This window comes from Erithacus rubecula (genome assembly GCF_903797595.1).
Source record: "Erithacus rubecula genome assembly, contig: SUPER_Z_unloc_2, whole genome shotgun sequence".
NCBI lineage: Eukaryota > Metazoa > Chordata > Aves > Passeriformes > Muscicapidae > Erithacus > Erithacus rubecula.
The window spans coordinates 314,415-334,264 of record NW_027635860.1 but is presented as its reverse complement, the minus strand read 5'-3'; the positions used below and the strand labels follow the sequence as shown (position 1 = coordinate 334,264).

The 19,850-nt window shown below is 39.0% G+C and overlaps 1 protein-coding gene across 1 annotated transcript; it reads right to left on the bottom strand.

The window, feature by feature from the left end:
- Positions 1-287: 287 nt before the first annotated feature.
- Positions 288-12,338, bottom strand: TMEM175 (transmembrane protein 175). The gene is made up of 10 exons (XM_079331019.1): positions 11,959-12,338; positions 11,666-11,704; positions 10,487-10,584; positions 9,349-9,400; positions 8,472-8,507; positions 7,029-7,112; positions 6,229-6,393; positions 4,838-4,916; positions 2,993-3,134; positions 288-2,442 (listed from the first exon to the last, which is right to left on the bottom strand). The coding sequence occupies exons 1-10, from the start codon at positions 12,070-12,072 to the stop codon at positions 1,779-1,781; spliced, it is 1,473 nt and encodes a 490-aa protein (XP_079187145.1). The 5' UTR covers positions 12,073-12,338; the 3' UTR covers positions 288-1,778.
- Between the last annotated feature and the right edge of the window lie 7,512 nt (positions 12,339-19,850).

Sequence of the window (19,850 nt, the reverse complement as noted above, 5' to 3'; positions counted from 1 at the left end):
GGTTTCATTTTCTTCAGGTATCATAAGAAGTAGAATCAACATTTCTTGACATCAAATTAAAAAACAGTTTTCTGTTTTATTAGAAAAACCCATAAAATTGCTGAGACTGGGACTTTGGTGGTCTTGTAGAAAAAAACCCATCTAACATCATTTTAATTATAGACATCAGCCTTAAAGTTCACCTACAGAGAAGAAATAAATGGCTTGAAGTTTTGTTTTTTCACTGATTGCAATTTATTACAAATACACATATTCACTACTTACTAGGTGTCTGCTGCACATTAGAAACAGAACCAGAAGTGCTTTTATTAAGCATCAGAAAAACTGCTATACACAACACAATGCAAGTCATTTAACCACAACTAGGTATAAATCCCCTTAAATAGCTGAAGATACTCTTCACAAGAAGTATGTAATATTCACAATTACATATTTCAGTATCAAGGTGCTTCAAAACAAAAGCACAAGTGCTTTCATTAACTGATCTCAACTGAAACAAGATATTTGATTATTTTTGTTCACCTATGATTTCTTCAGGCATATTTTGTCACATTTTTTTTTAATGATGAACAACAAAATTCCCCAAATGCCTTAAATTATGGCATTAAAGTTGTCAGGCACTAAGAAAATTCAAGATACAAATTAATCGTTCTGCCAAAAGGAAATGTAATGGCTTCTAGGGCAGCTGGAGGTAAGATGATTTGAAAAGCACAAAACTTATCCAGCTGCATGTAAGTATTAAAAAAAAAAAAAAAAAAAAAAAAAAATCAACACATTATGGACCAGAACTTCTAGGGGTTAGTTTCTGCTGTCTTCCTGAGACTCAGAAATCTGTGGAAAACCATTAGTTGTCCATAACTCAGGAGAAAGCTCAATTCCCTTGCCTGATGCAGAACTCTCACACATTGCAGTCTCATAATCTCCTTGAATATGGCATCATGCCTTCCAAGTAACAGAAGGATGTTCCACTGACAGACACAAAATGACACAAAAAGCCCTAGAAATTAAAACACTTCGGATGAGCAGCTCCTGCAGAACAGAAAAAATCTTAAGTCTTATCACAGAGCTCTCTTCCATCAGAAAATATCAAACTTGGATGCAAAGTCACATGAATCCTCATTTGTTACAACCTTTTAAAAAATATAATAGATATGCCCAAAGCACTTATGCTCAGATGGCTTGGAAGACTGCTATCACTTGCAGTGATATCAATTGCAACTCCCATCTAAACTTACACACAGTTAGATTTCCAGCTGCTATCCCTTGTTTGCAACTCTGCAGAACAGACAGTGTAACTGTCTGACAGTGTAATTTTGAAAAAAATTAAAAATTAAAAGGAAAAAAAAAAAACAAACTTGTATGCACATATGTTCTACTATGATGTGCTATCCAGAATCCAGAGGTCACTGTTTTCCATGCCTCACATTCTCTTATATAGAAGCTGAACCAACTTCTATACCTCTGTTTGGTTGCCATTTTGCTGGGTATCTGTGCACAATCGATCATTGCTGCATTTACATGTCAAGCAGCACTTTTTTTCCTGTAGGGCAATCCTAAAAGAGGGGGAACATGCTTTTATTTGTATCCCCTGTTTACTCAATATTTTCAAAAGCAGATATTGGAGAAAGGGTCTCGAGTATGACCAGCTTAAACATAAGTATGCCCCAGTTATGGTCAATACAGGCTTTGGTTTACATCAATATAATCCACACATGAATATAATGCGAGTCAGAGGAACTGGAGTTGATCTCATAACTTCACATGCACTGTGCAGAAATTTAGGACAGTGTTTCATTTGGAGACAAACATGCCTCCTCTTCTTCTAACAATACAACCTTCCTTCTGGAGAGAGACATCACAGACTTTATGGCAGTTAGAGAAATTCTAACAAAAATGCGCAAGGCAAGAAAAGCAAACGGGATTACAATCTGCATAAGATGGAAAATTGCTGTGCTAAATTCACTTAACAAGCAAGTTAGAAAGAAGGCCCCAAGGCTTACGCAAGGGTAGAGAGCCAGCTTGGCAAACATGAAGGCATGCTCCTTACCACCATATCTAGCAAAGGCATGCAAAGTTTCCTCTTCATTGAGAAGGGCTGTAGTCCATATTGCAAACTGAAATATGCTGGCAAAGAAAGTGATAACACAGCTGACCTGAATGGCTTCTATTTCATTATGAGACTTTTCTGCAAATTCACTGGTCAGCTGGTAAGCAAGTGGAAGCCCACCAATGAAAGCCAATGAAAGGATGTTGAGCAGTCCCATTAATCGGGTAGCTTTTGTTACATAAAGGAAAAGAGAATGATGGACAAACCACAGGAGACCAATTGTAACAAATGACCCAAAGTAAGCAAGGTAGTTTGGCCCATATTCACTTAAAGCTTCAAGAAGACTGCCATGGAACTTCTCCTCAACTTCTCTGGGATCAGGAACATTGTCTTCACTGTGGAGAGAAAAATGACTTTACTTTGCATATGACTGGTATAAACATATGTGGAGCAAGATTGAACTATGTTGCTTTACTTTGAGCAAGCAGTAACAACAGGAATCCACTCCCTTGTACCCTAATTCAAAATTTAGAAACAAGGTTTAAAATAACAGCTCTGCAAAGAAATTATAAATAAAAGGAAATCTGAATGCAAGTTGGCACTCTTTTGGGTTAATAAAGTTGCTACAGTGACTAAACAGCTTTTTTTGATAAAAAGCTTTCATCTGAAAACATGACTAAGCAAAAAAAGAAGATCTGTTCTTGAAGACTGTACACCCCAACACTTATTACACACACTGATGATCACTACTGCTGGAATGTGGGTGTTAGAAGTACGTATGGTTTGTGGTCTATGTGCTTCCAGAAAATCATACTTTAAAGTAACCACTTCAGATTTTGGAAGTTAAAGACAATGTCTGATTAATTTTATTTTCTCAAATATTACATACGGACAAAAAAAATATATTTAATAAGATGAAGTGTAAGAACCAGCACAAAGCCTTACCATATATCCAAAATGAGCAGGGTTGCTACAATGGCATAGACTCCATCACTGAATGCTTCTACTCGTTCCTTACTCAGAGGCTCACTGAGGTAAAAAGTGAAGGTTTCTAAGCTGTGGTGTTCCTCCTCTTCAGCTCTGTGACCTGGAAACAAATCCAGAGGCTTAATACTGAAGAGAAAGATAAGATAAAATAAGGTAGTGCAACAACCTACTGTGACCTCCTTTTTACCCCACCTGCCAAAATTTTTTTTAAGACAAGAGGATGCCAGTCATCCACAAATGACACTCTACTTTTTTCGGCACATGTGCCTGCCCCTGAAATTTATGTTTCTTTCAAGACAAGTGCTTCAAGAACAAAAAAAAAAACCAAACTAAAACCTCCGCTCCTTTAACTGTATGGCAAACTATTTCCACCAAGTGAGTAATGACTGCAATTGAACAAAACAAATTAGATGCTGTGCCTCAGGAAGCCGTAATAGCTGTAGGGCCTCTATGACAGCCTGGAGAACCTACGCTAAAAAAACCTATGGCAAAAAAAATAAAAACAACATCTTGAGCATGGGATCTGAACTGGGATATTGAATGGCCTCATTTAAAGTAATTAAAGCCTTTCGTAAAAAGGTGTAGATTTATAGGAAGTGTCAAACACATCTCAAATGACTGAACTGGGAACTGCCTAGCTAGCCAAAATGCACTGTTTCAGCTGTACAGACTGGGCAAAAAAAAAGGTTAAGGTTCCACAGGAATGCAAAGCAGGTGTAATCACAAGACATTCATTAAAGCAGTACTTCAGCCATCTGACAGGGTGAGAGGTAGAGATGTTACCTGACCACAAACCACAGTGGCCCCATCGCAATAAACATGGACAACACTTGTACATGTTTATTCCCAGGCTCTGAGGGTCTGGCTTTGTCGTTTCAGAGCATTTCTACCTCCCTGTTATTGCTGTCATGGGGGACGAAGAGTATGTTCCCCTTTGCACTGTAAACAGACAGACTCTTCTAATCTGAACAGCAGCAGGAGAAGAACAAAGGTGTTATTCTTCTGACCCAGGTTGGGAGTGTCAGTTCCAAAGACATTATCTGTTCAGGGGTTTTGTGGTCCCTCTCAGAGGCACACTTTGGCCAAGTAGGTTGCATGATATCCTCTTCTCCTTTTATTTCGGCAATGGCAACCTCTTAGCAGGATTTAAGAGCAGCTCAGATTGTTGCTATGGCTGTGCATTTGTTGGTCCTGACACAAGGAGGGCAGAAAGCATATGAGTGAAGGAAGCATTCTTTTAGGCTAACTTAGGACATGTGTGAAGGCACCTCTTTAGATCATAGCGGTTAGATTAATGAGATGTAATTAATCTGAATCCCTGGACAGTTAAGCATTGTGAGAAAGTTTGATTTACAGGTGCAGTGCTTGCCTGTTTCAAAACGTGTGACTGTTCAGCATTGCAGGGAAGAAAGCAATAAAAGCATAGAGCTTGCTTCCTTATGTGTTCCCTCTTGAGGAAGGAAAAGGGATAGATGGCCTGCAACTGTCATTCATGTCCCAACATGTGTCTGCACGCACTCACATTATCAGGACAAACCAGAAAGGTTTTACACCAGGCAATAATCCTTAGATGTGTTGTACTTTACACAAATCTCATCACAATTATGGTAAAACAAGGAGCAGGGGAGATACTGTTTAGAAGCACACCAATAAACCCTAAAATCACTATGTTTTGAGACTGAAAATGAAAGCAGAACTGAAATTACTTCATTCAATCAGAACTGAAATTACTTCATTCTGGGCTGTCTGCATAACATGTTGACAACCTAATCCGAGCATGTGCCTAGGAATTTTGTTACTCACCAAGAACTTTGGTTTTACACCATGTAATTAATCGACTGAGATGAGGAAAAACAATCACGAGTCCAAGTAGTAGGTAAGACTGTTGAAGAAGAAGATGAAGAATTTAAATATAGTTATCAAAATACAAATTACCTTCCAGATTTAATATGAAACTATAACTCTCAATCTTAGAACTAATTACATTGAGAAAAAAAAAAATCTTGACTTTCAAAAGGCTCAGCTAAAATGCTCATGCACCTCCCGAATATGGCATGTGGAAGCAAATACTGCTTTTTCCTAGCTAATTTAGTACCATTAATGAGGCAAACTAAAACAAGCAAGGAAATAATTCTCCTAACAAAAACTGGAGGAATAACTGCTTGGGAAGTTGAAGTATGAATCCCACATAATCCTTATGGGTTTTTCCAATTCATTATATTCTAAGACTCTACTATTTGTGTCACAAAAACACACTGGTGAATGCTAAGTGGATCACTTAGGACTTTGCACAGGTCTAAGCATAGGAGCAACTTGGAGACCAATTTCACCATTGTTAATATTAAAATAAACAACCAAACTACAGTGAACGGAGTGTGGAAGAAAGGGAAAACATTTTCAGATAGGCCTTGTCATGTCTGGACTCATAACTGTTCTTTCATCAAGAGCAACCTGATTTCTCACAAACCTGGGGATTATTTAAATACTGCTAATTCCTGTGGAATCTTTCCCAAAATTATTGTTCTTTTCCTAAAGAACAAGAGGAATCGAAGTTCAGGATACATTCAAAAACTAGATTTCAGTTCTGGAGTAGGAGTTCCAGAGTTGGGGCTCCAGAAAAATCAAATCAAATCAAATCAAATCAAATCAAATCAAACATCAAATAAAGATGGAAGAGAGAAAAAGGCTATGTAAAAGGCAGTCCTTAGCCAAAACTATTTGTTTTGAGATGCAGGTGGGCTAACTGGTCTCCCTACTCTGTTTGCTTTTACACCCTAAGTTAGTACAGCAATTGCATTCACTCTTCTTCAGTTTGGGCAATGTGGTGATCATTTCATCTAAGCTTCCATATTACCTCAACTACTTCTGAAGCATAAAATAGAGTAGAATTAAGAAGACCTATTTCAAACAAACAAACAAACAAACAAACAAAACCCAAACAGCAGGCATAGCAGGTAATATAGCAGCAGAATACATTCCCTTTTAACTATACAAACTCATAGATCAATTTACAGGTTGATATATGTGATTAAAAACACTCAATGCAAAATAGCAGTCATGATTACAACACCCTAGAACTGGCAATTGAGAAAGTCTGCATACTTTACATGGACATCATTATTTTCTTACGTAGTCCTAAAGAAAGCTAATAAAAACTGCTGCATCTGAGTTTTCTGTTAACTGAGATAACTTACCAAAGGAATAAAGAAAAAAGAAAAGATGGCTGCTAAAAAGCATAAAACTGGTCCTCTTAGGATAATCTTTAAGATATGACGTTTATAGAAATTCTGATTTTCAGATTCCTGTATCTGTTGATTCAGTAAGTGTGGGTGATAGAATCCATATGCTACTATCACAGCCTGTAAGGAAAAGAGCATTACTGAACTTATTGCAATACAAGTATATGCAGGATTTCAAATATAAAACATAGAACTGTAAATCAACACATTCCAAAACACTTTCAAACTTATTCTCCATTCCCATATGAAAGGTTGGTCCTAGAAACTCAGATTTTACAGTACACTGCATGTGAAAATTTAAGTCTCCTCTGCAGAGCCAGTCATGACCTTTGATCCTTGATGATGAGGAATGAAGACTTTTGTAATAAGGAATTAAAGCAACAAAGCACTGCACCAGGAGGAAGAGTGCTGCTGGACTGGAGGCTGAAAAGCCTGTTCCCTCACAGCTGCATGGCTCAGAAAGAAATTAGCAGGAAAAGTCAACTGTTCTTTCCCCAAGACATTTTTACAAAGAGTGGGAAAGGAATTCTGTTAACACTGAGATCAGCTGACTTATTTGCATAAAACAGTTTCACGGGACAGTGAACTTTTGTCTTACACACAGGTACTGTATTATAATGGGCACAACTTTGTAAAAGAATGCTATACAAATCCAAGTGTTTAGCAATTTATGCCACTCACTAAGACACTTCATTTCAGCTCTACACAAGAAAGTCTATTTAGAAAGTGAAAATGTAAATGGATAGCTGTAATACCTGTATAAGGCCAATGACAACAGCACAGACACTGAACAGGAAGATGCCAAAAGGTACCTCTGGAAAGGAGGCCATTAAGGAAAACTGGAAAAAAAAATCAACAAGAGCATATATTTAATTAAGAAGCAACGTAGGAATACCAGTAGAGAAACAGAAGCACTCTTCATTCAATACTGAAACTCATAAATCTAAATAATAATTTGCATTTCAACATAATTTCATTAAATCAAATTTCTAGCCACAAATACATGCCAGCATTCCAACCAAAGGCATCTGGAGAGATGGTTTTGCTCTGATGTCGACAGTGCTAAACCTTAGCCACTCTGGCTCTGTGCTTCCGTAATCATTACAAAGTGGCTTATACCTGAATATAAAGTTTAACTGGTTTTGGTTGACATGATGTCATGGCTGTGAAAATTCTTGACATTAGGATACCTTTTTGAATCTTTGTCTACCTTCATGGCTCTTTGTTGTATTAATTTCTGCAGCCCCTTTAAGGGAGGATAAAAAAGAAGAAAAAAAAAGCAGGATGTAGTACTAAGGTAACATTGACAGCTTTCCAAAAATAATTTCAGCTTCAAGGAAAAAATCAAAAATATGTTCTCTTGCTGATAAAAGATCGCCTTACTGACCACAGCCTCATTTTTTGCAGACAAAATGTAAGACACAAATATCCACAGAGAAACAGGTGCCTGTCTTACACATACAACAGTCAAGATGCTGAACTGTTTTGCTCTGTTAATATAGCATTCATTTGCAAATATTCTTTTGAGGTCCTATGATCAAAAATTGTGCAGATTTTAAACATGAACCATCAGCGGCCAGAACCAACCCTGCAGAGCAAATCAGAAGTGATACTACAGACCTGATCTAAATTACAAAAGGAAAATGTTCTGCCATATAAGGAGGAGTTTGAAACACAGTTTTATTTATCTTACTAATTCTTACCAGATAACCTGGACCTTTCTCAATACAGTTGTTTTTTTAAAAGAAATCATGGGAAATGTTTTACCATGAGGGTGTTGAAATACTGCCACCGTTGCCCAGCCCCTGGAGACACACAAGGTGAGTTTGGATGAGGCTCTGAGCAACTTCATCTAGCTGAAGACGTTCCTGATCTTTGCAGGGGTTGCTCTATAGAACCTTTAATGGCCCCTTCCAACCAAACTATTCTATGATACTAGGAGTTTCCAGGACTGTAATTTTTCTTCCCAGAATACCTATTTTCTGCCAGGTCTAAAACATGCAATATCTGAAAGTTATAAAATAAGCTTCATTTCAATAGTTTTAAAGATGCAACACTTAACGACAATAATGAATTCAGGGTTTATACTATAACAACACTTTCCTGGTTTTCTGAATACTTTGGTAAAGTCTTTCCAAATAAATGAAGAAACAAACACTGTAATTTAAACATATGTCAGATTTTAGAATATTACTTACTGTATATGGCAAGAAGGTTATGATCATCATACAAGCCTAAAACAGAAAAAGCATATTGAAACACTATGTATTTTCTGGACACATCTTCAATGAGGGCATTGTTTGCTTTGTATTTTACAAGGAGATCAAATGCTTGTGCTGCATAATGAAAAATACCTCCATTTCTGAAGTTGCTGAGTTTTGACTACAACAAATGGTTGGTTTTGTGCACATCTTCCATGTTCTCTATCCAAACTCTATAAGCTTTTTTTAGAAAACACTATGGTTTTGTTACCAATACCCCAACTAAAAGTTTTGCTATGGTTTTTAAGAGACTTCTTTCTAGAGTAGCAATACTAAATATAACACACCTTCTAAACAGGTGATTCTGATTTGTCAAGAACATTAATATCTGATTGTAAATATTTTATATCTAAAAAAGAAACATTTAAACAACACAACTGAACAAACAAAAGCATAAAGAAAGCTACATTAAGTAAAAATTAGACGTCTTAGGCTATTCTTCTAAAATAATTTCCTCTGGTGTTATCTCATGGAGCTCCAACAGTGCTTTTATTAACAAAATTAGAATAACTGAGTGGCTGCATACTTTCAGAGAACAGAGTTTAAAACAACATTGCAAAATACTCCATTCCCTCAGACGAACTTCAGACTAGCCTGCTGCAGAGCTTTTTTTTGGTTTATAGCAAAATATTTGCAAGTTAAAAGCAAGTTATTTATCAATCAGTCACATTGAAACTAGAGATCTTTGTATCTTCCTGACTTGGAAATATGTCAGGGCTATGCTATTTAATGTAGAAATTTCTGGATATTCACAGATACACTTAAGTGACCTGTATCTGGTAGTTAACAATCCAGCTAGTCTGACAAGACTCACCAGATTTAGAAGAGCCAGGACATCATCTATATGTTCTATCACCTGAAACAACCTGTCAAGGCAAGGCAAAGCAAGGTTTTCATGAACAAGCCAACTCAGAAAATATATTTTACATATATAAACACTACATACAAATTGTAAATTTATGATTGTATGGGGGAAGCCAGTTTCCTTTGCCCCAGAATTAATACAAGTATTCCAGGTCCTACAAACTCATGTAGCTCAAATATGAAAGTAATTTGTTAGAAAAATCTTAAAAGCAAGATACAATCAAATTCAATCATGGAGCAGTTATTAAGAACCTGGTTCCTACAGGCAGAGAATTTTCAAAATTTTAAAATTTTTTTCAACATTTTAAGGCTTAGAATCATTTCTCCTGAAGAGAAATGCACCCAAAGAAAAAGCTTTCCTTGCAAATGTCCCCATATTTTGTTAATGAAACTCCTCACTCACAAAACTGTCACTTAGAACCAACAGTACCCATTACTCTCCACAAAACTCTGAGACTGTATCTCAGTGTTTACTTATACAAGCCAAGAAAACCACTTGGAATGTGAGGTATCAGCTTCAACTGTTGAATTACAAGTGGCAGGCCTTTATTGGAACGCAGCCAATCCACTTGCATAGGGACATTTGTAAATTTCAAAATTCAAACAAAACCTGCCCTGGTTCCTGTATGATGCCTTCATGCAAATTTCTTTTTAACCACCAAGACCTGACAAGTGGCGGTGTCCACAGGTCTATAAAGTACAGAATCTGCAACATTACAATTGATTTTGTGACAACTACTGCTGAGGATAGAGATGAGCTTCAGGCCAGCAGTACTATACCAGCTCCTTTGTTGTGGAGCATGCAAGTTACAAATTAGTGTTTTTCCAGCATAATTATAAGTCTAATTCCATGTAGCTTCAAGGTAGATGAAAAGGAACTCCAGAAGATACATAATGCTTGTTTTTCTCTGTATCATTATGGTAGTGGTGTAGCTATTCACTCCTAGGGGTAGAATTTCTTTACAATTATTTTCTAATATTATTCAACAAAAGACAATTCGGAAGTCTGGCAGCAAGACAGAGATACATCAAATACATGGATATCTCCTGTATTTTCCAGCTTTTAACTTTAAACACTGTGCTCCTACCTTACATGAGCTGCCCATGCCACTGTGACTATTAAAAAGGTCATCAAGTAGACTGCAATTTTTGCTAGAAGAAGTTGCTGAACACTTTCGCCTAATTTCTGAAACAGATACCCAAGAAACAAAATTTAAATGTTATGTTATAAAATAATTATCTGAAAAAGAGATGAACAGTAATGTAATATATTTTTGGGAAATGCCTCCCAAGAATGCAGTTCCTATTCAACAATCTCTTTAGTATATTGCAGAGAAACAAATTTATTAGGAACTTTTTAAGCAGCCTGAAATATGGCACTCAATGTGCCAACACATCTCATCAATCTGTAAAAGGGCTTCCCAATGCTCTATTCACCTTGTTTCTCATTTATGCATTCTCTAATCACTGTCACTATAATAATGCATTTCAGAGCACTGGACACAATATGCCTTTTTTACTTTCACAGCATTGATTTCTGTAGTAGAAGCATACCAGAGGTTTCATGTGACGATTGTTAACAAGGAGGGCTTAACCTCAGCAAATTCTGCAAATACCACCACAATGGCTTAAACTCATGTAGTATGTATATAGTTTCATATAGTATATATCTGCTTTTAGAGATCTTATCTGTACTTCTTAAACTAAGACTTAGGCCTGTTTAAGAATAGAAAAATAAATAATGATAAAAGAAATATCCTGTAAACTTTCTCAAATTATTAATGATTCCTAAATTCCTAGGTATTATTAGAAGCAATTTATTTTCTGTAGTATTCTTTTTCCACCTTTTTTAATGCAAATTACATTTATCATTAACCTGACTTTAAAACTAGCATTCAGACTGTGCTATGTAAGTGGCTTCGCTCAGTGATGTTTTATCACCAAGAAGACCAGATGCTTTCTGAAAGATTTCAGTCAGATAGGCAATTCACTTTTCATAGAAAAGTAACTAGATATAATCTATGGCCTACAACATATGGCTCATTCAGGCTTTATGTCACAACATCTGCATATAACGCAAATCTTAATCTAAAAGTTTTACACCCGAAATTCACCAGCCCCTCGCCCTGTGCGAAATCTGTTAGGTTTAATGCTGCTTAATGGCTTCTGCTTTTGAAAGCCCGTAACTGGAAACGAAGCGGGCGTGCTGAAGGAGGATGTCACACCTACTTGTGAGGACACAAAAAACAACAAACGGCACGTGATACCTGGTCAGGATGTATCTTTGTGTGAGCCACCGGCAAAATCTGAAATAACAAAACGTTTATTAGCAGTGACGTTCTTCTCCTTGTTGAGCACTTCGCTAAAGGCACCCAGCCCTCGGGTGCCCGCGGATGGCGCAGCCGGGAGCTGCTCTGGAAGCCGCACCGCTCTCGGGCACTCCGCGGCCCCGACATGTCGCGACAGCGGGCGGGCCGGGCCGGCACGGGCGCCACCCGGAAACCCGGGACCAGCCGCGGCCGCCCAGGCTGCTCCCTCCCTGCCTCCCTCCCTCGCTCACCATCACGGTGGCGATGATAGACAGCAGCGCGTCGCTGTAGGCCAGCAGCCGGTGCGATGTCTGCGTGCTGCCGCCCGGCTCCGGGCCCAGCGCCACAGCCCGCGGAGCCGCCATGGCCCCGCTGCGCTCGGCGGCGGGGCGGCGCTTCCCCTCCCCTCAGAGGGGCGGGAGCCGCCCGGCCCCGCGGCGGGCCCTCCGTGAGCCCAGCGGCTTCAAAGGCCTTCCAGAGCACCCCTCCCTTCCCCGCAGCAGCGTCCCGAATCCAGTGACACTCAGCGTGTTTGGTACTCCGGTCAGGAAATATCAACGGAACAGGCAGAGGAAAGCATCACTCTTACAGACGCAATTGTTATTCCTCAAACAAATCCCCTTTTTAAAATGGGAAGAACATGTCAGCAGTTGAGGCAGGTGATCCTGCGCCTCTGCTCAGCCCTGGTGATTGCTGTATCCAAATCTGAGCTTCCCGGGACAAGGGAGATACGGAGCTCCTGGAGCAGGCCCGTAGGGGGCGACCACGGGGATTGAGGGACTGGAGCATCTCTCTCACCAGGAAGAGCTGGAGGAGGTGGGCTACTCAGCCTGGAGAAGAGGCGACTGGGAGGGGAGCCTCAGGAGTGTCTATGAATATCTAATGGGTTGGTGCCAAGAAGATGGACATGGGCTCTTCTCTGTGGTGCCAAGCAATAAGACGAGGGCCAGCAAGTAGAAAAACTGCACCTGAGTATGAGGAAGAACTTCTTTACTGTGTGGGTGATCACAAACAGGAGCAGTTTGCCCAGAGAGGCTGTTGGGTGTCCTTCAGTGAAGATACTCTAGAAGCGTCTGGATGCAATCCTGTGCCATGGAATAGCAGAGTAACCCTGCTTGAGGAAGAGGTTGCTTGAGCAAATGACTTGCTGTGATTCCTTCCAACCTTAGCCATTTTGTAATTCTGTAACCATGTGAAATGAAGACCTGTGGAGCTACCGGCTAATCAGTCTCACCTCTGTGCCTGGTGAAATCCCCATGGAAACTATGGTAAGGCGTATGTAAAATAAAGAAGTGGTTAATGACAACCAGTGTGGCTTTATTAAGGGCACATAATGGCTGACATGTGTGGTGACCTTTTGCAGTGGGGTTACAGGGGTGAGGGGTGACGGGAGAGCTAGAGCTGACATCATCTACCTGGACTTGTGCAAAGCACTTGCACCCAATGGCTTGGGTTGGAAGGGACCCTAAAGATTGACTGTTCCAACCCCTCTGCAATGGGCAGGGACACCTTTCACTAGACTAGTTGCTCAAAGCCCCATCCAACCTGGCCTTGAACATTTCAGGGAAGAGGCGTTCACAGCTTCTGAGCAACCTGTTCCAGTGCTTCACCACCTTTATAGTACGAGCTTCTTCCTAGTATCAAACCTGAACCTATTCCTTCTTCAGCTTAGAGCTTTTGACTCTTGACCTGTCACTATGTGCTCTTGCCCAAAGTCTCCATTTTTCCTGTAGTCTCCCTTCAGGTACTGGAAGCCTGCCTTCTCTTTTCCAGGCTGAACGTTCCCAGTTTCCTCAGCCTTTTCTCATAGGAGAGATGTGCTATCTCTCTCGTCACCTTGGGTCCCTCCTCTGGACTTCCTCCAGCAGTTCTGTGTCCTTCCTGTGCTGGTACCCAGGGCTGGGTGCAGGGTTCCAGCTGGGGTCTCACAGAGCAGAGCAGAGGGGCAGAATCCCCTCCCTCCCCTGCTGCCCACGCTGCTCTGGATGCAGCCCAGGACACGTTTGGCTTTCTGGGCTGGGAGTGCCTATGACTGGGCCATGTCCAGCCTCTCACCCACCATAGCTGTCCTGATCCGCTTACCACTTTCCAGAGGGGTGGTTTTCACTGCTAGTGACTGGCCTATTGCAGCACCTTAGCTGTCACTTGTGTTGCTGCTGTTAGGATGTCCTTCTCCAGTCATTGCAGCTGACATATAATTTTACTTTATTTTTTTGAGGGTTGGCTTTGTCTCATTTGTTTTAGTGCTCTGCCTTCATTACTCATGTACCTCACTACTGGGAAGTCTCCTGAAGTGAAGCTGTGCCTCTTCCTAGCATTGAAGACTTCAGAATGAACAGACATCTCTTGAAAGATGTTTGCTGGTGGCCTGGTAAGCAATGTAGTTTACTTGTGATGGACAGGCATAAATCATTCTGTTGTCAGTGAAGTTGCACCTACAGTTCAGTACCACTCTTGCTGCTGTGTAACATGCTTAGGTTTTGGAGCAACATTTTCAGAAGTGACAAATGATTTAGAGAAACTGAGTTCACCATGATGTATAGCAGCAGTGTAGAGATGCTCAGAAGACAAAGGTTTTTAAGACCAGACAAAACTGTTGTTATCCCTAGGCAGCTTTTTGACACTGCTGTATTCAGGTGCTCTGGTGTCTTCTTGCCCTGTGTTCTAAAACAAGCCAAAGGGAAACAGTGCTTCCAAATGGGTAGCACTTTTTTGCTTAGTTTGGATACTTGAGTCTATCTGCTTTCTACTAGTCTCTGTCCACTGAGACAAAAAGTATGAGTCTTTAAAATGAGAGCCTGACCATTAACAAATCAAAAATTTATTGAGCTAGGGTATAGCTTTCGGTTTCAGAATTCAAGGTAATGAACTCATAATGAACCCACTTCTTTATCCTGTGTCTGCAGACCGTGCTGTTTTGTTGTTCTACAGCTCCTGACTTAGCAACAGTATTGTGGAAGGAGGGAGCAGTTCTTCTGTCTGGAATTGTTATGAATATTTGTTCTCACATAAAGAGAGATACATTTCTGCACAGTTAACTACTGCAGCTGAGTAAGAAGTATGGGTGCCTAGTTGACAACATGATTTATCCCTACAAATTCAAATAAAATCTGTGATCTTTAATATCTTTAAATGCTCTTTAGTTAGCACTTAGCATAAAGAGTAATAAAGGAGGCTCAGGAAGTCTGCAAGATCACTAAACTTTGGATTAGATATGTTTATGTTTCTTTCATCATGATAGACTCCTGCACAGTTTAGGAGGTTACCCTCACTGGAGTCTTAGGAAAGCAGTCTCTGTAGCAGTGCATTGTAAAAGCCACACAGATCGGTCTTACCTATAGAACCTTTGGGGAACAAGCAGGGAGGAGCAATGACATCAGCTGTTTGCATTAAGACATTAACCTTTCCACTTCACCTTCTGCCTGTGTTTCTTCTGTGGTCCACTTTCTTTGGTTCTTCTCATTTGCAGACCTGCTAAAGATACCAAAACATGTCAAAAAAAGAAAAACTGTTTCTTTTAACCTCAGAATCTGTTGCTGGAGGATATTTGGGTAAGTAAAAATGTTGATTGTATCTTTGCTTTTATTGATGCTATCTGATGAAAGTTCAGTGATATCCCACCTCAATGGATAAAAGAAAAACAAAATAATTATTTTTAATAGATTTTGGATTAGTGTATTTGTTTGCTTGACTATTTGTCTTATTTCTTAGCATGCAATATAATCTGACATAGACAACTTTAAACTTTTGCTTGAGAGAGGCATGGATCAGTACACAGGTAGAAGTGGAGCTGCCATGTATACTAGTGTTGCAATTTTGTTTTTTAATATTCTGTAATGAAAAAATGTAGTGCTTTATGCACATATATATAAAGGTGATCTTTCAACTTTGATTCTCGGAAATGTTTGGAATGTTAAACACCAATTTGGATCAAAGCTGCATTCCAGATACTGCTGTAATACTGCATATGTCTATTTTTCACAATGTTTTTAGTTACACAAGTTTATGACAAGTTTAGGATGTATGAACCATTGTATTTTCCAGATTTTGAACTGCGAGATAGTTCTTCAGCTCTAATTGGTCACTAAATTCAGCTATCTGTCATACAGCTTTGTGTGCAATAGTATTTATTTAGAAGCAATGGCAACTAAATCATTGTAAGAAGTTTGGACCTCCAAGACACATGGTAATGACTCAAATTTACAGTAAAGGTAGTACTTTCAAATTTAGCATTTTGATGTTAAAGCTAACATTACCTCCTACTTTTTCCATAGTAGAAGAAAACAAAGAAAAAGTGATGAATAGAGGGTGGTGTCAAACACTAAAGGTTTGCAGTGACTTTTGTGCTGTGTATCTGTATTTTTGCTCATTAGAGGGAATGGTACAGTGTGAGATCACTTATAGTAGCCTGCCTGCCCTGCCCCAATGAACAACCTGACAGCTCTGAGACCTCTGCAGCTTATGGCACCGTATCTTGAACCACCACTTGTTCGCTGTAAAACACTGCACTGCATGCTGTAATGGAAATAGGCAATAAAACTTACCAATGGTTAAAGGTTGTGCTGTTCCTGCTTGAGCCTTTGGTGTAAATGAGTTTCTCAGTCTTCAGAACTCAGTTTACCTCAGGGTATCACACTGGCCAGGTGATGTGACATTCCTGATTTTACTCTTGCTTGCACAAATGGCATCTGGGTCTGAAATGATGACCACATGTTGTTTCTGCCTTTCATCTTATGTCCTTGTGTCTTCAAGCAGTGGTCCATTTTTATCAGTGAAGGTGAAGTATAACTCATGGAACTGATCAGAATTCTTAATCTTTGAGTAGTAATAAATTTCAGGAAGATAATGCTTAAGGTGGGAAATAATGCAGCAGGAAGAGCTAAAGTCAGGATTTACAGTTATCAAGATGGTGGGGTTTTTGTTATGCTTTTTTCCAAGTTGCTAAATTGTTGGACTTAATTTTCAAGAAATGCTGTGAGATGTTTACCTTTAGCTTGTTTGGGGAAAATGCTAGAAATAAAACATAAGAAGTACAGAAATTGCTGATTCATGTTATGAAAATTATGTCAGTGAAGAAGCAACTTTTGCACTTCCACAAGGAAATCTTGTGAAGACGTTGAGACCACTGTAGCCTGTGTGAATAAAAGGGTCTTGTGTATTTTTAGCACTCACACTTTGCTTTTGGTTATAATTTGTATTTGAGTGTGGTGGTATTGATGGTTCATCAAAACTACCTCCTAGCATTTCTCCCTTTTCCTTGCTTTTTGATTGTGATGAAAGATAATTGCAGTATCATTCTAAAATTCTGTTTATACTTAAATCCTACATTGAATTACATATCTTCTGGAGTACAAAATAACTCTACTCTTGACTTACAGTTTCATCCTGATGTTTGTGTGCTTCCAGGACAGATTATCTATAAAAGTAAATAAGTAGTTTAAGGTGGACATTCAGTTACGCTTCTTCATTAATTTTTCTCTGTGGGCCCTCAAGAGATACTGTTTTTAATTGGCAACAATGTGTATAATTACATAGACTATTACAAACACTGTGGGCACCTGGCTCAGTACAGATGGTCTTGTAGATCCAGTAGTGTATCTAAGTGGCTGAACATACTTTGGATAGTTTTTTTTTGTAATGATGGTGGGTGAAAATTAATTCATATTCCTTGTGTTGGTTTGCAGATATGCTGCCTCTCTCAACTTGTAGTTTTGAAGTAATAGCATGGGTTGCTTACACTGGTTCAGTTATACTGATGGGACAATACCAATTTGTCCTCTAAATTGTTCATTAACTTTTAGCAAACCAAATGCATTTGACATACTCGGGCCTTGCGTGGAAAATAGGTAATACGAGCTAAAGACAGTATGGGTAAAACCTTTTTTCTCCAGGGCTTTTTTAATGAAACAGAAAGACCAGCACTTCAGAAATATGACTGTAAAAAACTTGCAAGGGCCAATGCTTGACCCTGAAAAATGTTTGCAGAAGCTTTTCTAAACCTGAATGAGCCAGGTAGCAGTGCACAATTGCAGGAGTAGACTTCAATATAAAGTACCCTTTTGTAAGGGTAGCAATTCCTCTTCTCTTCCAAAAAAAGTGGCACATGATATTTCAGAGGTCCACACTGCATGTAGAGAAGGGATAAACACTTGCATAAGTGCATGCCTCTGGCAGCTATAAGATCAGGATCAAAACAGGTAAGACTCACAGAAATGCAACACAAAGTTTAAAATAAAAGAGGAGAAGGATGCAAAACTGCTAAAGAAAGGTCTTAGTTTAATTATTTCTTCCAAAATTACTGCAGGAGTATTTTATTATCCTGAAATTATCCTGACTGTTTCAGATACCTTTGCAGGATTTTTTCTCTCACCAAGGAGGCTTCTGGCCTGTGCAGGTGTGAGGAAAGGAGTGAAAACAGGGTAAGATGTACCTTTCAGAACCTAAGTTGATAAAATTGCTTCTTTGCAGATACCCAAAAATGAGAAGTCTGTACACCACTGGAAATTATAATTTATTAAGAAATCCAAGTTTTTTTAATCACAAAAAAGAAATGTGATATCTGTCTTATTTTTATCTTCTAGATAAGCTATGTGATCATATAAGTTAGGCTGTTCTCAGCCTTATCTCAGATGCTCACCTCAGAACTGATCCAGATGCCAAGGTTGCCTATGGTAAGTACAATACAGATAGAAAAACAGATTAATGAAGTATAATGTAATCAGTGTTGGTATAATGCCTTTTGTTCCAAAATTCCTCCAATAGCTGGCTGCCAATCAAGACTTTGACAGTCAGTTAAGAGCTCAGCTGTGGCATTCTGATTCAGAAGGGAGGGAAAAGCAGGAAAAAAGCTGCAAAAAAATGGACAGAATAAAGGAAAGAAATAGTACTCCAGTGCAAATTAAAAATTATGAAATGTAAGAAGTATGCTAGGTGCTATAATGGAAAAGTTGGGTTGTCAGGGTAGATGTTACTGAGGAACCTAAGAAAATCAGGAAAAAGTGAAGTGTGGAAAGATACTTTGCACAAAGTGCATGTCTTCACAGAATAATTAGGGTGATCCCCTTTGTTCACAGGATTCGCATCTGAATGTGATTCTGATCAGTGGCTTGCTATTTTGTGTGGCTTTCCATTAGGACTATGCATGGATGTTGCCACTAGCAATAGAGCTATGGACATGTTACCAAATTGGAATAAGCTGGATTGCCACAAAAACACGGACACAGAAAGGGAATGTACCTAAACAGCTTTCCAAATGCAGTGATTTCATTTCTAGAACAAACCACCAAGGCCATTGTTACAGCACAGAGGACTAGCTGCATCTCATAAACACAATGATCTAGTATTTTTCATCTGAAACCTCTCATGGTCCTTGGTGCAGATTTGAGCAATGAGATGTGAGGAGAGGGTTTAGCATATGTGTTAGACTTGATGAAGCTTGTATTTCAATAGTTCAGACAGTTACACTTCTAAAGCTGCTCAAAAGTTGAAAATGGTAACAGAACAATGCTGCAAAAATGTCAAGGAAAAATGTGTATAAGAGATGTGAGAAACAGGTGTGACATGATTACATAGATCTAGTAGATCGTATTGTTGTACTAACTTTTTTTGTGATTTCTGCTCTATGTTCTTACATAGAACAGAAAGGTTGGCAGACCAGATGGACTCTTGAAATAAACAACAAAATAAAATATTAAATTATTCTGCACAAAATCTCTAATGAAGCTGCATAGCTTCTTGCTCCAGGACCTTGTAGAAGCTACAAGTTTTTGTGGTTGCCAAGGGCAACTGTACTGTACTGTAATAAAAATGTATTGAATATATTGAAGACTGGTAATACCATCTTAAAATAGCATAAGTAAAATTCTGACATTTTACTGACATATTTTGCCCAGAGTATGTGGCAAACAAAACCTGGAATGATTTTGTTCTGTGGAGAGATGACATCTCAGGCTATAGTAGATTATCAACAAATTGTAATTGGACCTTTAAGAGGATAGAATATGATGACTCTTCCAAAGGTGAGCGAGATACATGGTGCTGGTAATACTGATTGTGGGTTCAAATGATGTGTGGATGTATGGGCCATTCACTTGTGCCTCTTGTTAGGAGTGTGCAGAACATGTCAACAGGCTGATTTATGATG